Here is a 20,256-nt window from a genome sequence, read left to right on the forward strand (position 1 = left end):
CGTCAGATATTTTTGTGATTTTGGTGCCTTTTGAAATTAAAGTGTTTAATGCATATGTCATTTCAGGTCGCGTTTGTGTAACAGTGAACGTTTAATAGTGCTGTGAGGTGTGTCCATTTGGAAAAACTACTCATGATCATGTGAGAGTGGGAATAGGAGCGAGTGCCAGCAGTGTGGGGTACAAACACACAAACTAACACACACACACTGCTGAGAGAAGCAGTTTCGGTCGACAGGTCTGAGCAAGAGGGCGAGACTGGGAGGCGTGTGAACGGCAAGGTGTGTAAGGAAAAATTCATGGAAAAGTGTGTGTGCTTGTTGTTTTAAGAGTGATGAATTATTGGATTTAAGAGGGGACATTTTCAACGTAATTCTCTTTCTCTCTCACTTTCTATCTCGACTATGATATATGGGTGATTCTTCAGTTACGGGAAATTTTCAGGCCCTTAGTGTGAGTTAAAAAAAGTTAAAATTTTAGTTTTAAAGAATAAATTATAATAGAACATTAGAAGTGGTTGTGTCTGTGTAATAAAATAAATAAAATAAATAAATAAAATGAATATATATACACACACACACATGTATATTTAATTTATGTAAATTCTGTCTGTATGTGTGTGTGTATATATATATATATATATATATATATATATTCATTTATTTATCTATTCTATTGTATTTACTTTTTGTACAATATAGTTCTATAAATAAATACAAATTTAAGTTTAATTAATTTTCATTTCACAATATTTATTTTGGTAAGTTTTTTTGTAATTTTTGTGTAAAATTTAAATGTAAATGTATAAATAGATTTTAATGTTTAAATATATAAATCTCTTTTTCTCTCTTTATATATACACATACAGACACAATTTACTTGCATATTTGTTTTTTCTTATATATATATATATATATATAAATTTATACAAAATTTATTTTTTGTATTTTTTTTTATTTTTGTGTAAAAATCTAAATATTTAAATAATGTAAATACACAATTTACTTGCACATTTAATTTTTCCTACTAATTCTAAATTTAAATATATATGTAATATATGTATGTTTTCTTAATTAATTCTCTGTTTACATATATATTAATACATGCATTTAAATATTTGGTTTTGATGAAAATTAATTCAACTTAAATCAGTTACTTATATATATTAACATATGTGTTTGATTTAAAGTATTTGTTTATTTATTTATTTATATTTACCAAATCATCAATATTTGAAATTTTAATGCAGAAAACTATTTTATTTATTTTTATATTTTGCTATATTATAAGTAAAATTGTATTTGAAAAGCAATGTTGTGTTAGCAAATCCAAACTTTATTATACCAAACTTCCATCACAGTTACATTAGAACATTAGAACAAAAAAAAAAAATGAGTTTCATAAATCATAACTCAGTTTGTAGAAGTTTCATTTTTATGTTAAAATAGTCAAAAGTGTTTCCAAATGGAGGCAAATCAAGATGCATTAAATATAAACACAGTCTTTGTTTTAAATAGCAATTTTCTTTATCCGCAATCTTCCCAGCAAATGGTGCAGAAAAAGATCTCTTCAAGCTACAACCAATTCCAAAAACCTTTAATTCCCTAATTAGACAACAAACAGTGATTAATAATGAGCCACACAAAAACAGGGTGTCAGATGAACGGAGAGGAGCGGTTCGTGTCATGTTTCATTGTTCTTCTGTGAGAAGCTTTTCGATGCTAATCTCTTCATCCTGTGGAGGTGTTTTGTGATCGTAGCATGTCATTAGCTGGAGTGTGACGGCCTCAGGCCCAAACCTGCACCCGTTGTGAGAGATCACCTGAGGCTGTGCTCTTTAGCATCGCCGCTCACGCCCACAAACACGCCCGCTGTGTTTATCGGTGCCGTTTCACACGGCCTGACATACTGGGCGCATGCAACGCAGACATGTGCGCACACGCATGTGAAAACACACATGGATGTGTATGAGAAGGATGCGCACATGAACATGGACAGTGTAGGATTGCTGTTTTTGTGTGTGTGTGTGTGTGTGTGTGTGTGAGAGAGAGAGAAAGAGGGTGGACAGACGTCACATCTGTTGCAGTGTCTCATGGGATTTCAGACCATGAGAACCAACTTCTTTCCAACACACACTCTCTCTCTCAAACACACACACACACACACACACACACACAAAGACAAACTCCTCCTTCAAAGAGCAAAAGGTCAGTGTCACTGCTTAAATTTTGACCTCGAACACACACACAGAGCACTGAGATTTACAGTTGAAGTCAAGTTTACATACATGTTATTTTTTATTTAGTACAGACCTGAATAAGATATTTCACATAAAAGATGTTTACATATAGTCCATAAGAGAAAATAATAGTTGAATTTATAAAAATGACCCTGTTTGAAAGTTAACACACACTTGATTTTTAATACTGTGTTTTTAATGAATGATCCACAGCTGTGTTTTTTTGTTTAGTGATAGTTGTTCATGAGTCCCTTGTTTGTCCTGAGCAGTTAAACTGCCTGCTGTTCTTCAGAAAAGTTCTTTAGGTCCCACAAATTATTTGGTTGTTCAGGTTTTTTGTGTATTTGAACCCTTTCCAACAATGACTGTATGATTTTTAGATCCATCTTTTCACACTGAGGACAACTGAGGGACTCATATGCAACTATTACAGAAGGTTCAAACACTCACTGATGCTCCAGAAAAACACACAATGAATTAAGAGCCGGGGGGTGAAAACTTTTGAACAGAATGAAGATGTGTACATTTTTCTTATTTTGCATAAATATATATTTTTTCATTTAGCACTGCCCTTCAGAAGCTACAGAAGATACTTGCATGTTTCCCAGAAGACAAAATAAGTTAAATTTACCCTGATTTTCAAATTCCAAACGTTTTCACCCCGGCTCTTAATGCGTCGTGTTTCCTTCTGGAGCATCAGTGAGTGTTTTGACCTTCTGTAATAGTTGCATATGAGTCCCTCAGTTGTCCTCAGTGTGAAAAGATGGATCTCAAAATGATACAATCATTGTTGGAAAGGGTTCAAATGCACTAAAATGCTGGAAAACCACAGAATTTGTGGGACCTAAGGGATTTTTCTGAAGAACAGCAGGCAGTTTAACTGTTCAGGGACTCATAAACAGCTATCACTAAACAAAAACACAGCTGTGGATCATTCGGGCAACAACACAGTGTTAAGAATCAAGTGTATGTAAACTTTCGAACAGGGTCATTATAAATTCAATTAATATTTTCTCTTGTGGACTATATGTAAAGACCTTTTATGTGAAATATCTTCTTCAGGTCAGTACTAAATAAAAAATAACATGTATTTTGTGTGATCCCTCTCATTTACATTTTGCAGATTCTGCGAGGTATATGTAAACTTTTGACCTCAACTGCATGTGTGTTAACTTTCTGATTGATCAATGGCCGCATTCTGCGGTCAAACATTATTAGTGACCTCTAAACTGACCAGGCAACTGATTAACTGCTAGTTTTAAGTCTCTTTTCCACAAAATATGAAGCAGCACTGCTGTTGTCAACATTGGTAATAATCAGAAATGTTTCTTAGGTGGCAAATCAGCATATTTGAATGATTTCTCAAGTATCATTTGACACTGAAAACTGGAGTAATGATTCTGAAAATTCAGCTTTCATCACAGGAAATAAATTACATCTTAACATATATTCACATAGAAAACAGCTATTTTAAATCACAATATTATTTCACAGTTTTACCGATTATACTGTATTTTTGATCAAATAAATGCTGCCTTGGTGAGCAGTTGAATTTCTAAGTGTGTGTGGGGTCGTGTTTCAGTTTTTCGCATCAGGATTCCAGTAAGGGTCTAACAGGGTGTGTATGTGTGTGTTTTAGTGTCAGGTTCAGAGGACTGTCAGCTCGCACGGCCTTTAACCATTAAACACATTAGCATTTAGCGTGGTTAGCATTTCACTACAGCAGCTGTCTGCTACAAGTGGCCCTGAAGCAGGTCACACACACTAGCATATAAATACACACATAAACAAATCACACACATGCAAGAATAAATTTATCCAGGCAGATGGCAACAAACATTCATTCACACAACGTATTTATACTCCCATTTTCATGTAGTTTGGGTTTGATTTTTTTATAGTAATTGTTAGAATGGTCACGGATCAGCGATTGCCATGTAAAACTGATCAAACCGTAAGTCATAGAGACTTGTAACTTAGAGGGATGGCAGTACTCACACCACCTACAATTTTAGTAAAATGACTATAACTCTTGAACGGAATTAGATATTTTCACCAAACTTAGAACGCTTATGTAGAAGCTCAATCTGAGGTCACAGGAAAAAAATTGTTGAGTTTGGCCACTTGGTGGCGCTATTAGAGGGGGGAAATATCATAAAAATAGCTATAACTGCGCAACCATTTGTCCTATCAACGTGAAAATTGGTGTGCACGGTCTTGGTCCAAAGTGTCACAAGTGTCTATAAGGACATTTGCATATCTCAAAAAACATAGCCATAATTGGCCGATGAATTTTGAGCACCTGTTAGACAAGGTTAATGGAGGCCGATTGGAACGAAACGCGAAGGACCTATTTGACTCACAGCCCCAAAGATCTGAGAGAAATTTGAAAGAAATTGGCCACTGGGGGCGATACCCCATTTTTCAAAGGCGTAAATGATTGTACGCTGTGCAGTTTTTTTTACACATATGTGCGATATTCATATCATTTGATTGAACTGCTCATTCTGGACAACTTTGCCTCTAGAACCTCTGCTGTCAATCAAATCATTTGTTAAATGATTGAGAAGATGTCAAAAACCCACTTTTGCAAACTAGTCCTGGTTTTCTGACCCGATCGGAACCAAACCAGTGCAGGAAGATTGTCTGAAAAATGAATATCAATAGTTATCAAAAAAAGTTGAACTTTCCACTCACCGTCGCAAAGGGACACCAAAATATTTGAAAGGGGTAGGGCTACTCTTAGTAAAATGCCTATAACTCTTGAACAGAATGAGATATCTTCACCAAACTCAGAACACTTATGTAGGAGATCAATTTGAGGTCACAGGAAAAAAAATTGTTGAGCTTGGCCACTTGGTGGCGCTATTAGAGGGGGGAAATAACATAAAAATAGCTATAACTGCGCAACCATTTGTCCTATCAACGTGAAAATTGGTGTGCACGGTCTTGGTCCAAAGTGTCACAAGTGTCTTTAAGGACATTTGCATATCTCAAAAAACATAGCCGTAATTGGCCGATGAATTTTGAGCACCTGTTAGACATGGTTAACTAAGGCCGAGTGGAATGAAACAAGGAGGCACCAAAGGTCTGAGAGAAATTTGAAAGAAATTGGCCAGTGGGGGGCGATATCGCATGTTTCAAGGGTGTAAATGATTGTACGCTGTGCGGTTTTTCGATATTTATATCATACGATGGAACTCCTCATTCTGGACAACTTTGCCTCTAGAACCACTGCTTTCAATCATATCGGTTGTTAAATGAACGAGAAGTCAAAAATTTACTGTTTCTTTGCCAAATCTGGAAAAAAAAACCCTGCAGTACATTTCGACTCTCTAGGTCAATAATTAGCAAAAAAAAAAATAGGCTATAAAAGGGTTGTTATAAAAAAGGGCCCTGCCCAAATTTACTACAAATCCTATAAAGCCTAAAGGAAAACTCACAACTTCACAAAACCTGGTGAGCACATGAGACAGATGACTCTAAACATGCATGCAAAGTTTTAAGGAGATCGGACCACAGCTGGCACTATAACACTTAAAAAGAGCTCAAAAACACTGTATTTCTAAGGTGAATTACCTGTATTTGCCAAAAAATGCTTTTTAATGACTGATTTAGGTGGGTACAGCCTTGCTAAATAATATGTAATGTCTGTTTCCTTATATGCTTAAATGCCTCAAAGCGCTTGAACCCCACTAATCGTTGCTTGCAGCTATATTTGTTTATGTTTTTGAAAGAAGTCTCTTCTGCTCACCAAGGCTGCAATTATTTGTTTAAAAATACAGAAAAATCAGTAAAATTGTGAAATATTATTACAATTTAAAATAGCTGTTTTCTATTTGAATATATAGTAAAATATAATTTATTTCTGTGATGCAAAGCTGAATTTTCATCATCATCACTCCAGTCTGCAGTGTCACATGATCCTTCGGAAATCATTCTAATATGCTGTAACATTGTACATGTAACACTATAAAAGTCTTTACTGTCACTTTTCAGTCAGTTTAATGCATCCTTGCTGAATAAAAATATTAGTTTTCTTCAAATTATCCCAAATGGTAGTGTACATATAATGGACTATTTTGGACGGTGCATGCAAGCATAAATGTTACCAAGAATCAACACACACTTGCCTGATGCATCGACTTAGAACATGATACATAAACATACACTTATATCTGAGTGACTGAGAGTGTGTAGTGAAATCATCTTTTCATTGATGGTCTCAGAGTGAAATGTTATATGTTGGACACACTCCTGGCAGAGACCCACATCCGCTCGGAGCGTGAGAAAGAGACATTAAGAAAGAGAGAGTAACTATGGATGCCAGAGGATCGAGTGAGAGAGAGGTCAAGGAGACGAGAGCGAGAGACACGCGGTCTGCTATGAGCAGAATGCTGTGAGATATTTTGGAGGACGCTGAGAGCAGGAGTTCGTCTCAAGGACGCCTTCTAAACGGTGACCGGCTTGAAACCTTCAACAGGAGCACAGAGACGGCTTACGCCAAATGTTCTACAACGTCCACAAGACGCTGGCAGGAGCAGCGAACACGCGCTCGATAAGTCAACGAAAGCCCTGTGAGTGTGTAAGGAGTCTGTTTTTGGAAAGTGAGAGGACGGAACCCAGGGCGAGGTCTGGACAGCAGTTGTCGGAGACTTAGAGAAAATGATACAGTGAACAGCTGGGAAACAACTCTCACACACACGCGACAGTGAGAGACAAACATACCAGATGAGAGGAGAAGAGAAGCAACAAGATAAGAATAAACAAAATAGGAACTGCAGCCAAAAAATACAGATGAGATCAGATGCAATGAGAACAGATTGTTAGACTAGAACTGACGACAAGATGAGAGATGAAAGAAGAGACGGGAAAAGTGAGACAGTGAGAAGCAAATCAGATGGGATGAAAAAGAAAAAAAGTTTTATTTTATATTTCTATAAAGCAGCAGGAGCAGAAGAGACTGTTTGCAAATGAATGAATGAATAAATAACTTGTTCATCAGAATGGTTTTTGAGAAATTTAGCATTACATCAAGTGCAAGTCCAAAAAGACATTTAACATTTTTTTTCTGCTTATATGTTAGAAAATAGTCAGTAGAACAACATAAAAACATCAATATGAAATTTTATTTACTTATTTTCTGATAAAAAATAAATAATTCAACTATTCAACTAATTCAAAAATCAGTTGAATTTATTTATTTCTGTTTATAATTATAATAATAATATAAATTAAGTAATAAAAATATATAAATAAATAAAAAATATTTGTAATTAATTTATATTATTAAATTATTAGTTAATTTAATTAATTGATATTTTATTATTAATTAATTAAATAATAAAATATCAATTAATTAGTTTAATTCATTTTCTGATCGTTTTAACAAAACAAATGTCTAGTAAAATGCAACTTAATTAATTTATTAATTTTCTACTTATACAGTATGTAAGAAAGTGGTCAGTAGGAAAACAAATAATTTTAAGATTATTAAACTTATTTATTTATTCATTCATTTATTTGTTAGTTTTCTGATTGTTTTAACAATAAAAAGGTATTAATTAATGAATTAATAGGTAAATAAATAAATAAAAATTATTTATTAATTTTTTTTTTGCCAACAAGTTAACTTTTCAGTAATCATTTTAAATCAGTATTTTTCCTCGTTTTTATTGAATTAATTTATTTATTTATATAACTATATATATTCTCAAATAATACAGTAAATTCAACTTAAATGTATTTATTTATTTTCTGCTTATATGCAAAAAAAAGAATAAATAAACGGTCATTTTAAAATTATTACATTTATTAATAAATAATAAAAAATTATTTGTTTATTTTCTTTCAAGTTAACTTTTCAGTAATCATTTGAAATCAGTATTTTTCTCATTTTTATTGAATTAATTTATATAACTATATATATTCTCAAATAATAAAGAAAATTAATTTTATTTATTTATTTTCTGCGTATATGTAAGAAAATTGTCAGCAGAAAAACAGAGATAATTGTAAAATTATTAAACTTATTTATTCATTCAATCATTTGTTTTCTGATAGTTTTAACAAAAAAAAGGTATAAATAAATAAATAATTAAAAATGTATTCATTTTCTTTGCCAACAAGTTAACTTCTCAGTACTCAGTTTAAATCAGTGTTTTTAATTAATTTAATTAATTAATTTATTTTTTTATTCTGTTAAACTAACTAAATATTAAACATTGACTATATGATACATTCACTTATGAATTAAAGCAGCATAAAATTAAACTCTTTTGCATTTTGCAAAAGAATAATCAAGTTCTCAAATTCTCATTGTACATGTAGTGTCTTATTTTTTCCCAGTTTTCCAAATCGCCAACTTTGCTGCACCCAAAACAATATTTCAACAGTCAAACAGTTGTCTTTCTTGAAACTCTACTCATAAAAGTCTATTCAGACACAAAAGAACACCAGACTAGACTAGACCTGAAAAGATGTGAATCTTTTTGACACTGAAATGAGAAACAGATCTGCGAGATGTTGTTTGGTGGAGATAAACAGCAGCGCTGAAGCTACTGAAATTTGAGATCTTTATATACACACAAACACACAAATACACATAAATACACACGTTCTCCCGTCTGAAGAGATTATCAGATGATCTCAGCCCTGATAAACACGCATGCGCACGCACTTAAAATAACAAATCCAAAATGTGTCTGTATTTTTAAGGTTTGTCTTTACATGCAAATTTAACTTGATTAAAAAAAACAGTTGAGTTCAGATATTGTTTTTTTTTTAAGAGTAGTTTATCCAAAATTAAAATTTGCTGAACATTTATTCACCCTCAGGCCATCCAAAATGTAGTTTGTTTCTTCATTCAATTTGGAAAAATGTAGCATTACATTACTAATGGTGCAGTGGATGGGTGCCGTCAGAATGAGAGTCCAAACAACTGATAAAAACATCACAAATAACCCTCAAATAACAAATCCATCAAGAAATTTTAACTTCAAGCTGCTGTTTTCAGCTAAAATACGTCTTGTCTGAATCAGGAGAGAAATATGCACAGATCAAGCACCGAAAGAGTTCTAAAGAAATATGTGGGAAGATTTTGATGTCCTTTTTCACTGGAAGAAGCGTCATTATGGGTTATGGCCAGAAACAACCATTAAAATGTCTTAATGTCTTATAAACATGCAGCTTTTGGCTTTACAAGATGTTTACTGATAGACTGGAGTACTTTGGATTACTTGTGAATTATTTTTATCAGCTGTTTGAACTCTCATTCTGACGGCACCCATTCACTACAGAGGATCCATTGCTGAGCAAGTGATGTAATGTTAAATTGCTCCAAATCTGATGAAGAAATAAACTCATTTACATCTTGGATGGTCTGAGGGTGAATACATTTTCATTTGTGGGTGAACTGTTCCTTTAAAGTCTTCACAAAAATTAAAAATGATCATTTTGATTATTTATTTATTCTAAATGATTATTTATTTATTCTGTGCGAATTTATTTTCTGCTTATATGCAGGTCAGTGAAAAACATATATATAATATATACATATATATAATAAAAAACATATTATAATCATCTACATTTATTTACGTATATATTTGTTGATTTATGTGTTTATTTATTTATTTTCTGCAAACATGTAAGAAAATGGTAGAAATATTCTCAAGTAAAAATTATAAAATTTATTTATTTATTTATTTATTTATTTATTTTCTGCTTATATATAAGTCAGTGAAAAACAGATCAAAATTATTACATTTGTTGTAAGAAAATTATTTAAAATGTATTTATTTATTTATATATATATTTATTTATTTATTTTCTGCTTACATGTAAGAAAATGGTCAGTAGAAACATTCTTTTTTTTAAATTATAAAATGTATTTATTTATTTATTATATTTAAGAAAATGGCCAGTTGAAAAACAATTTATTTATTTATTTATTTTCTGTTTATATGCAAGTCAGTGAAAAACAGATCATTTTAAAATTATTAAATTTGTTTGTTGTAAGAAAATAGTCAGTAGAAAAACAGATTATTTCAAATATTTTTATTTATTTATTTTTTCTGCTTATATGTAAGAAAATGGTCAGTAGAACCATTGTAAAAGAGCATTTTACAATTATTACACATATTTATTTATTTATTTATTTTCTTCGCCAACAAGGTAACTTTTCAGTCATTTTAAATTAAATAAAATTTTATTTAAATAAATTAAATTTTATTTCATTTAAAATTAATTTTAAATCAATACTTTTCTTTGTTTTATTTTTTTTAAATAACTAAATGTTAAACATGAACTAAATGATACATTCACTTAAAAGAATGTATTAACTGTATTATGAATTAAAAAATTAAACACTTGCACTTACAACAATAAAACGTTTTCAGAGAATACACCTTGAATTTTATATTTCTTGCCCTTTTGCCAGATACTTTTTCCTAGTTTGAAGCATTAAATTGTGATGTTTTTATCAGCCGTTTAGACTCTCATTCTGACGGCACCCATTCACTACAAGTGAGCAAGTGATGTTAAATTTCTCCAGATCTGATGAGGAAGCTCATCTACATCTTGGACGGCCTGAGGGTGAGTATATTCTTCACAGCTGAACCGTTCCTTTAAGGTCATCAAAAAAAATTTAAAATAATTGAGGCCATTATGCATCATTCCACTCTTCATGATTGCATTTAGAGACTATAAACGTTCAGGATGTCAGCAGCAGATTTTACACTGGTTCAGATCTCTCTTCTGTCTGTTCTGTGTGAATTGGGCTCATTTCCTGCCATGAAGCTTGAAGCGTCTCCTTTCTCACCAGCCCACAGTGTGTGTGTGTGTGTGTGTGTGTGTGTGTGTGTGTGTGTGTAGTCTTTCCCAAATCCTGATGTTGTGTCACTATGTGTGTGTTTACACACACGCACACATGCCATAGGGTAAAGAGTACAGGCATGCTCGATTTGAGATTTCTCCAATGGGGGTTGTGTCTGTCATCATCTTTAGAAATGCAAATAAAGCTTTATTATTCAAACTCTCGGAGGGGGGAGGGATGGCACAGATGCATCGGGGCGGCATGCGAGGACTCGTTCGCAGTGTGTATGTGTGAGATTCATCAGGTGATTACAGTGCTTGGCTCGTTCAGGGCCTTGTAGGTGACAGACGCCGTTTAAACTCCGCTGCTCTTTGATCAAGACGAGCCACTGTGCAAGTTATCCTGACTAGTTGAGTTATTCCAGTTAACTAAGCTTGTTTTTCTTTTGCTAAGTTGTGTTTGATGAGATGCAAAAGATCTCAAGTCAGTTGATCTGGATAACTCACAATCTGTATAGACAACAAGTGAACTTTTTAAACTGGATTGTATTCATTATTTTAAATCAGTATTTAGACCCAAATAACTGATTTCCTCTTTTTCTCCTATAATAAAATAGATTAACTTTATTGCTTATATGTAAGGAAATGTTCAGTAGAAAAACAGATCATTTAAAACTTAATAAACTTATTTGTTTTCTGTTTATATGTAAGAAAATGGTCAGTGGAAAAACAGATCATTTTAAAATTATTTAACTTATTTATTTATTCACTTATTTGTTGCTTATATGTAAGAAAATGGTCAGTGGAAAACAGATCATTTTAAAAGTATTACATTTATTTATTTTTTTATTTATTTATGTGTTTTCTGCTTATTTGTTAGATATTTATTAGATAATTTTAAAATGATTAAACTTATTTATTTAATTATTGCTTATATGTAAGAAAATTATTTTAAAATTATTTGTCTTGTATTTATTTATTTATTTATTTTCTGCTTATATGTAAGAAAATGGTCAGTAAGAAAAAATGTAATATATTTATTTATTTACGTATTTATTTAATTATTTATTTATATTGCTTATAAAAATGGAAAGTGGTCAGTAGAAAAACAGGGCATTTTAAAATTATTAAATGTATTTATTTATTTATTTTCTGCTTGTTTGTAAGAAAATAGTCAGTAAAAAAAAAGATTATTTAAAAATTATTAAACTTATTTATTTATTTATTGCTTATGTGTAAGAAAATGGTCAGTAGAGAAACATTATTTTAAAATAATTTAACTTGTATTTGTTTATTTATTTTCTGCTTACATGTAAGAAAATGGTCAGTAAGAAAAAATTAAACATATTTATTTATTTACGTATTTATTTAATTATTTATTTATATTGCTAATAAAAATGGAAAGTGGTCAGTAGAAAAATAGGTCATTTTAAAATTATTAAATGTATTTATTTATTTATTTATTTATTTATTTTCTGCTTATATGTAAGAAAATGGTCAGTAAGAAAAAAATAAATATATTTATTTATGTATTTATTTATTTAATTATTTATTTATATTGCTTATAAAAATGGTAAGTGGTCAGTAGCAAAACAGGTCATTTTAAAATTATTAAATGTATTTATTTATTTATTTATTTTCTGCTTATTTGTAAGAAAATAGTCAGTAGAAGAACAGATGACTTTTAAAATTATTTAACATTTATTTATTTATTTATTTTCTGCTTATATGTAAGAAAATGGTCAGTAAGAAAAAAATAAATATATTTATTTATTTATTTATTTGTTTGTTTGTTTTGCTTATAAAAATAGAAAGTGGTCAGTAGAAAAACAGATCACTTTAAATGTTTCAAATGTATTTATTTATTTTGATGCTTAAACTTGAAGCTTCGTTTTATGCTAAAAATAGATGGGGATTTCTAGTTTTAAGTATATGTCTAGACTTTTGTGTTGTAAGCAAGACAAAAATGCTGATAAAGAAACATGCAAGATGTGCATGTAAACATTTAATGCACAAAACCCTCATGCATACAAAACTCAAACCCTCTGTCCCAATGAAAAGTGTGTGTGTGTTCAAAGGGGAAGGAAGGGAGTTTTAGGAACAGAGGAAAAAGGAAGTGCCGCTGTTCTCAAATCAAAGTAGGCTGAGTGCATGAGACTTTTCAAACCTCAACCTTTCTGCAATCATTTGCACATTTACATTTAAGAATCAGAGTGAAACCACAGTGGCTTGACTACATGTTATTTGCCTCTCGAGCTCATCAACTGATCTCTAAGATTCGTCCGTTACAGTATTGGCACACACTCTGTCTTTCACCCTCTCATTCAACTCTAACTTTTTTTTATACCCTGCGGTTGCAGATTCCACAATGAGACGGTTCCCACGGGCCGACACACACAGACATGCACACATTTCGTGCTGCTGTCAAACATGATGTGTCATTACTATAACTCCTGAGGCGTTGAAACCACGCGCTTTCGTGCCAAATGGGAGAAAAAAGCAAACAAAACTTTTACATGAGCAAAAACAGTAGGTGAACGACAGAATATTGCATTGCATTTACGCAGATCACAAATCGAAACATTAAAAGAGAAATGAAAGCCATCAAAGCTTGTGGGTTCAGTGCAGTTATAGGTCAAAGAATGGGGAATTCCTCTGACATTGCTGATCTTTAGCAGTAATGGATCATTTTAGAGATGACTGTTAAAGTGCCCATGTGAGCTAAAGAAAGAGAGAAAAAATAGACTATGACTAAGCAACAGTGCCATTTACAAAGAAATACTGTACTGGTCCATAGTACAGTAATAGTATTCGAGAAATGGCAAAACAATGATATTTGCATTTATGTGTGGTAAAAAAAATATGATATGGTAATGATTTAGTGCTTGTTCAAAGCATTTCATATATATTTATTTGTTTTTTGATGTTTATATATATAATTGTACAGAATTTTTGGAAACATAAAAATAAATAAAAATATAAACATATAAATATATATATATATATATATATATATATATAATTGTATGTTTTGTGTGCATATAAATATATATAATTGTATAGAAATATTTAAAAAAATGAAAATAAATAAATACTATTTTATATATACTATTTTTCGTCGTTTTAACAAATATATAAATAATATTTATATACAATAAAATGTAATATTTTATAGTATTTTTGCATGTATATGAATGTATCTAATTGCATATAATATAATTGTATAATTGTACATATTATAAAAATAAATAAATATTGTTTTATTTATAATATTTGAATATTTTGAAGTTTTAACTCAAACTAATATATATATATATATGATAAATATAATAAAATGTTATATTTATAGTATTTTTGTGTGTTTATAAATGTATATAATTGTATATAAATATAAAATATAAATATTTTATTTCTAAAATAATATTTTTATAATAATATATTTCAAATAAAGTTATTTTAATATTTAAAAATAAATATTATTTATATTGTTTTTTAAAGATTTAACTATATATATATATATATATATATATATATATATATATATACACACACACACACACACACACACTAAAAATACTATATTTTGTAGTATTTTTGTGTATACAAATGTATATATAAATATAAAAAAATATAAAAAGAATTCTAAATATTATAAAATAAGTTATTTTTTATATTAGTTTTAACTATAAGATATATATATTTTGTTTTTGTGTGTTTATAATTGTATATAAATATAAAAATGAAGAAAAAAAAATAAAAATAAATAGATATTATTTTATACATATTGTTTTTCAACATTTTAACTAAAAATAATATATATTTCTAGTGTTTTTACGTATGTATAGCTATATTAAATAACTAAATGTATATGCAATTGCTTTTTCATTGTATGAAGCATAAACCTCAAGCTTCGTTTTATGCTGACAAAAAACAATGTTCAAAAACATACAAAAGTGTATTAGTTAAATATTTTAAAAAAAAACATGGTATTACCATAGTACCATGTCAGAAAAACAGTATTAGCCCACTATTGCACATGTCCAAACATTCATGGCCATGGTGCCATGTCCAAAAAAACATGGGACTTTTCCCGCTGGCGATAGGCTACAAAAACTTTTCCCTCCTTTAGAATTGAGGGACAAAAGACGCACACTTTCAGCGTTGGGTCTTGATTTGTTAATCAGGCCTCCCCCCGTTTGCTACGGGTCCGAACTGGCGCCAGCAAAAGGCAGTGATCCGCCCTAGTCCCTCCTCAATCCACAACATGGGACAGGAATAAACCTGCATATCCCACATTCACCCTGGGAAGAAAGTGTGAGAAAGTGTTTTTTTTTCCTTCCCCCGCGGTGAAACTAAACTGTGGAGGGAGTGTTCGCTCTTTTTATTTTTTCAGATCCACACGAATCCGAAGGAAATCGCTCCCTCAGTACCTGCGCGGATGGATATCAGGGGCGTGAGAAGTCATTCAGAAGAGCGCGTTCAGAGTCCCACGCGACAGTGACGCAAACTACAATCAGCAGCAGAGTTTGAGTTTCCCACGAGCGGCAGCAGACGAGAGACGCTCTTGAGAGACGCTGGGATTTATTTATTAATTAACACGGATATTTATTATAACTCTTTTGCACTTTCTGGAGATTGAAAGACGACTTCTGGGGATCTATGAGAACTTCAGGACGGATTTTAAAGAAGTTGTAACGCCGAGGCGGAGTTATGAACCGTTTCTTGGTGAAATTAACGCTACTGACGGCAGCATCGCTTGCGACGGTGGCACAAGGTATCAAACATAAGTAAAACTTTAATAACATTTTATATTATGTTGATGTGCTCAAACTTAATTCTTGTTTTTTTACACTACTTTCCTCTGTTTGGAGTGATATACAGTGCTTTGAGCGTCACTTGTTGCACAGAATAGCCTGATATTGTGATAAACATAGTATTTTCCTCACAGCTTCCATTGATTTTATTTAAGTTATTTTTTTTGCCAAGAGTATCTACACAATGAAAAATACGTAACATATAAGATCTCAATTGTGATTAGTCGCGTCCAAAATAAACGTTTGTTTACATTACATATGTATGCATGTATATATTTAAGGAAACGCATGTATATTTATGTAAACGAAATTGGTGATTGGTGATCGATATTGTTGTGTTAAATGATTAATCGCGATTAATCGCGTCCAAAATAAAAGTTTTTGTTTACATAATGTGTGTGCATGTGTATGTATGTGTGTGTATATATATATATATATATATATATATATATAAGGAAACTTTGGATGCGATTAATCGTTTAACTGCACTAATATTTCTATATTAGATTTCGTTAGTTCAGTTTTGTGGTCTTTATAATATTGATTGGTGATCGATATTGTTACGTTAAACGATTAATCGCGTCCAAAATAACATTTTTTGTTTGCATAATAATATGTGTGTATATGTGCGCAATTTTATATTTAAGAAAAATGCATGTATTATGTAAACCAGAACTTTGGATGCGATTAATCGCGATTAATCGTTCGACTGTACTAATATTTATATATCAAATCACACTCAGCTTAATGGTCTTTATAATATTGATTCATGATCGATATTGTTATGTTAAACGATTTATCGAGTCTGAAATAAACGTTTTTGTTTACATAATAATATGTGTGTATTTGTGCGCAAGTTTACATTTAAGAAAAACGCGTGTGTTATGCAAACCAGAAGTTTACATTTAAGACTGTACCAATATTTATATATCAAATCAAAGCTTTATGGTCTTCATAATATTGATTCATGATCGATATTGTTGTGTTACGTTTTTGTTTACAAACCAGAACTTTGGATGCGATTAATCGTTTGACTGCACTAATATTATTATATCAAATCTGTTTGCTCGCTTTTATGGTCTTTGTAATATTGATTGGTGATTGATACTGTTTAATTTGAAGTGTAATTCAGTACAAGTTTATTATTTAGTCTATATAGGGTGATTTTGTCACTTATAAAAAGTTTTTTCTGATTCGTCCAAATTGTTATTTATCTCTTTCACTCACTTATGTAACACCATTCTTCTTATCATGCATATAACTGTAAAGATCACAGATTAATGTCTTCGCTGAAGTTGAGTAACTTCAGAAGTATCGCTGAAACTTTATGAGTGTAAGTGTTTGATTTCTGAAGTTATTGCGGTTGGTTTTGTAGCGCGCAGGATTTTTTTGTCTTGTCCCTGATGTTGATTGAGTTGCATTGTGTATGGAGTCTGGAGGAAAGCGATCTGTGCGTGAATGAGGGGAGGGTGAGGAGGAGGAGGGAGCTGTGCTGTTGTTCTCGTGTGCTGGTAAACAATGGCTCGAGACAGTGTTTTATGGGCTCGTGCTGGACTCTGATTTCTTTTGTCCGCGCGGCGTGGGCTCCGCAGCTGTCGTGCGCGCTCCCGTCAAGCGCGTGTGTCCTCAGAACCCCTTCCACCCCCCCCCCCCACCCCCTCCAAACACACACGGGCCGCGCCACCAGGCCACGCACCCGTGGAGGAACCGAGAGCTTGACAGACATGGGAAATGACACAACTAGACAGAAGACACAGGAAACGAAACAAATCTATTTAAACGTGAAATTCTGCACAATTTAAACCTGAGGTAAACAAGTAAGCGAACTATATCCTAACAAGTACTTTGGTGGTATGGGGGTACAGTAATGGTATCTGGTGGTAACCCCATGGTACTTTGAAGTATATTCATATACCATAGTGTGTATCCAAAAACATGGTACAAACAGTCACTGAGAAATTTTAGTCAATTTTTGGGCTGAAGCCATCAAAATTAATAAAATAAAATGAATAATAGTTATAGAATTCAATTGTATGATATAAAAATACAATTAATTTTTATAATATAGTTTAGGTTAAAATATCTGGAAAAGTAATTGGAATTTATATATAATTTATATATATATATATATATATATATATATATATATATATAACTAAAATTAAATAATACAATACATAAAATGATACATTTTCTCTCTATAAATAATTTTATTAAACTTTATAAATATAAATAATAAAATAGTAAAAAATACTTTAAAAGCATGGAAAAACTTAATTAGAACAAGATAATATTTCCCAGATAATACAAATCATATTATCTGGGAAATATATAATATTAATATATAATAAAATGGAATAATAAAATAAAAACTCATGGAAAAAGCATAAACAAAACCTTAAAATAGTTTATTTGCAATCTCTAAAAAAAATTACTTTGAAATCTCTTATCAATAATCAGGATTGACTGGAAAAGTCATGTAAATTTATTCAGTCAAAAAAAAAAAAAAAAAAAGAAGTTTACTAGTTAAAAATTGTGCAAAATCCATCTAGTCTATGCATTTAAGCTTAGTGTTTTAAAGAAACAAAAGCTAGAGAAACAAAAAGGGAATTAATACTAGTGGTTTAATCTATAATAAGGGCTAGTCTGGGAGTTTTGACTAAGAGCTTTGTCTCCAGACGGTCGTTACCAATTAAAGACGACCTGCAGGCAGCTGCTTTCATTCAACAAGTGCACAACTGCAGACTAGTGCGACTGGCCTAGATGCGCTGTTAATCCTTAAAGTGCGATGATGCACACTCTTGTGAATTAAATATACCTACTTCCATAAATGGACACCTTTGGCTTATTAAAACACATTGAGTGCCTATCCAGACTGCAGATAGTCAAGATGTACAACACTGTCAGCTAAACTTAAACTAGTGTGAAGCTGATAAATTAATACTGAAATGGGAAGACTGTATTTTGACTTTAAACCCTTGTTAAAGGCTGACCGCCACATGGAGAGGGAATTGTTGAGGATGTGGAGCTATTTCCAGGCTCAGTGTTGGATAACTGGATTTTTCAGGATCTCTTTGGTTGAATAGTCAAGAACCCCCCCTTCACTCCTCCATCAAAGTCAGTTATTCACAACCCAACAAAAGGCCAGTGGCTCTCCATCAGGGCCACAAAACAAAGGGCTCAGGGCCCTTTATTGAAGTCTATAGGTGGTGAGGTTCTTTTGTGAGGAGTTAGCATGTGCGTTCGCATTGACAGGTGTGCTATGGGATGCACAGGTGGGTGGGTGCATGCTCGACCTGGTTTTCTGCAGGTGATTTGTGTGGTTTAGTTGATTGTTGAGATGCTTTAACAGATGTTTGTCTTTGTGTTTAGGGCAAAGATGCTCAGAATACTGTCAGAATGGAGGAATATGCGAGCTCAAGGCGAGTGGAGAAGCATCATGCAGGTACGTTACAAAAACATGCAGGAATTAAGAACTTTCTGAATCTCCAAAACAACCATATAGCAGCTCTGCAGAGCACCGAAGAGCATTTATTTCAAAAGTGTTGCACACAATCTAGTAAAACACCAGTAAACACCATGCAAACTCAGTGTGGTAAATAAAAGTGGGTGTATACCTGTTGGTTTGCAAGCTGCAATCAACCACTTTGAGATTCCATCTTTAGGCCCAAACCACATCTTAGCAACCAGACAAAGCTTTAAGCATCTTGCGAGTGTGTGTGTGCGCATGTGCGAACGTGCACGCGCCCATAGTCATTCTGTTTCAAACTTAGATAAAAGACCCCCCTACCAACCCCCCAGTAGTCCGTTGGTGCCCTGCTGCAGTGGGACGCTGCTTCTGTCAATGTCTATTCATGCCATTCAGCCCAACAGCTGGCCCTCACCTCCTATTGTCACACACACACACACACACACACACACACACTTAGCATGGAATAAAACTTGTATTTATTCCTATAGAATGCATATATCAAGATTTGCTATGCGATTTATCAATCAAAATCAGAACATGTTTGTTTCTCAATCTTTGTCGCTGTTGTTGTGTTTTCTTACACCCGGGAGGCTGTTTGTGTGAGTGAATGGTGTCTTTTTTTGGAGGGCAGATGGCGGAGAGGGTAATAAGATTGCAGGAACTCATGAGAAAGGCCTCTGTGTGTGTGTGTGTGAGATGCTTTAAAGGGGGGAAATTTAAAAGCAAACAAGTGTGTGAGACTGTTAGCCACGCTTCTCGTTCTGCATTTATTCATGCATTTTTCAGTCTAGGAAAAGACGCCACATCTTAAGTGTTTAAAACATAATAAAAGCACAACTATTTTTTTCCTCTTTTGATGAAAATGTGAGTGTTTTTCTTCTAGGGTGTTCTTGATAGTTGCTAGGGTGTTAGATGTTCT

The 20,256-nt window shown here is 32.2% G+C and overlaps 1 protein-coding gene across 1 annotated transcript in view; it reads left to right on the forward strand.

Annotated features, from left to right (window-relative positions):
• The first annotated feature begins 15,377 nt into the window (after positions 1–15,377).
• The window catches only part of notch1a (notch receptor 1a), a 38,533-nt gene continuing 33,654 nt past the window's right edge, over positions 15,378–20,256 (forward strand). The window contains exons 1-2 of the mRNA XM_051092483.1: positions 15,378–15,825; positions 19,238–19,310. Of these exons, the coding sequence (XP_050948440.1) occupies positions 15,762–15,825; positions 19,238–19,310 (137 nt within the window). The 5' untranslated portion in view covers positions 15,378–15,761. The remainder of the gene's footprint in view (positions 15,826–19,237; positions 19,311–20,256) is intronic.

The sequence above is a fragment of the Labeo rohita genome, chromosome 21, assembly GCF_022985175.1.
Source record: "Labeo rohita strain BAU-BD-2019 chromosome 21, IGBB_LRoh.1.0, whole genome shotgun sequence".
NCBI classification, from domain to species: Eukaryota; Metazoa; Chordata; class Actinopteri; order Cypriniformes; family Cyprinidae; genus Labeo; species Labeo rohita.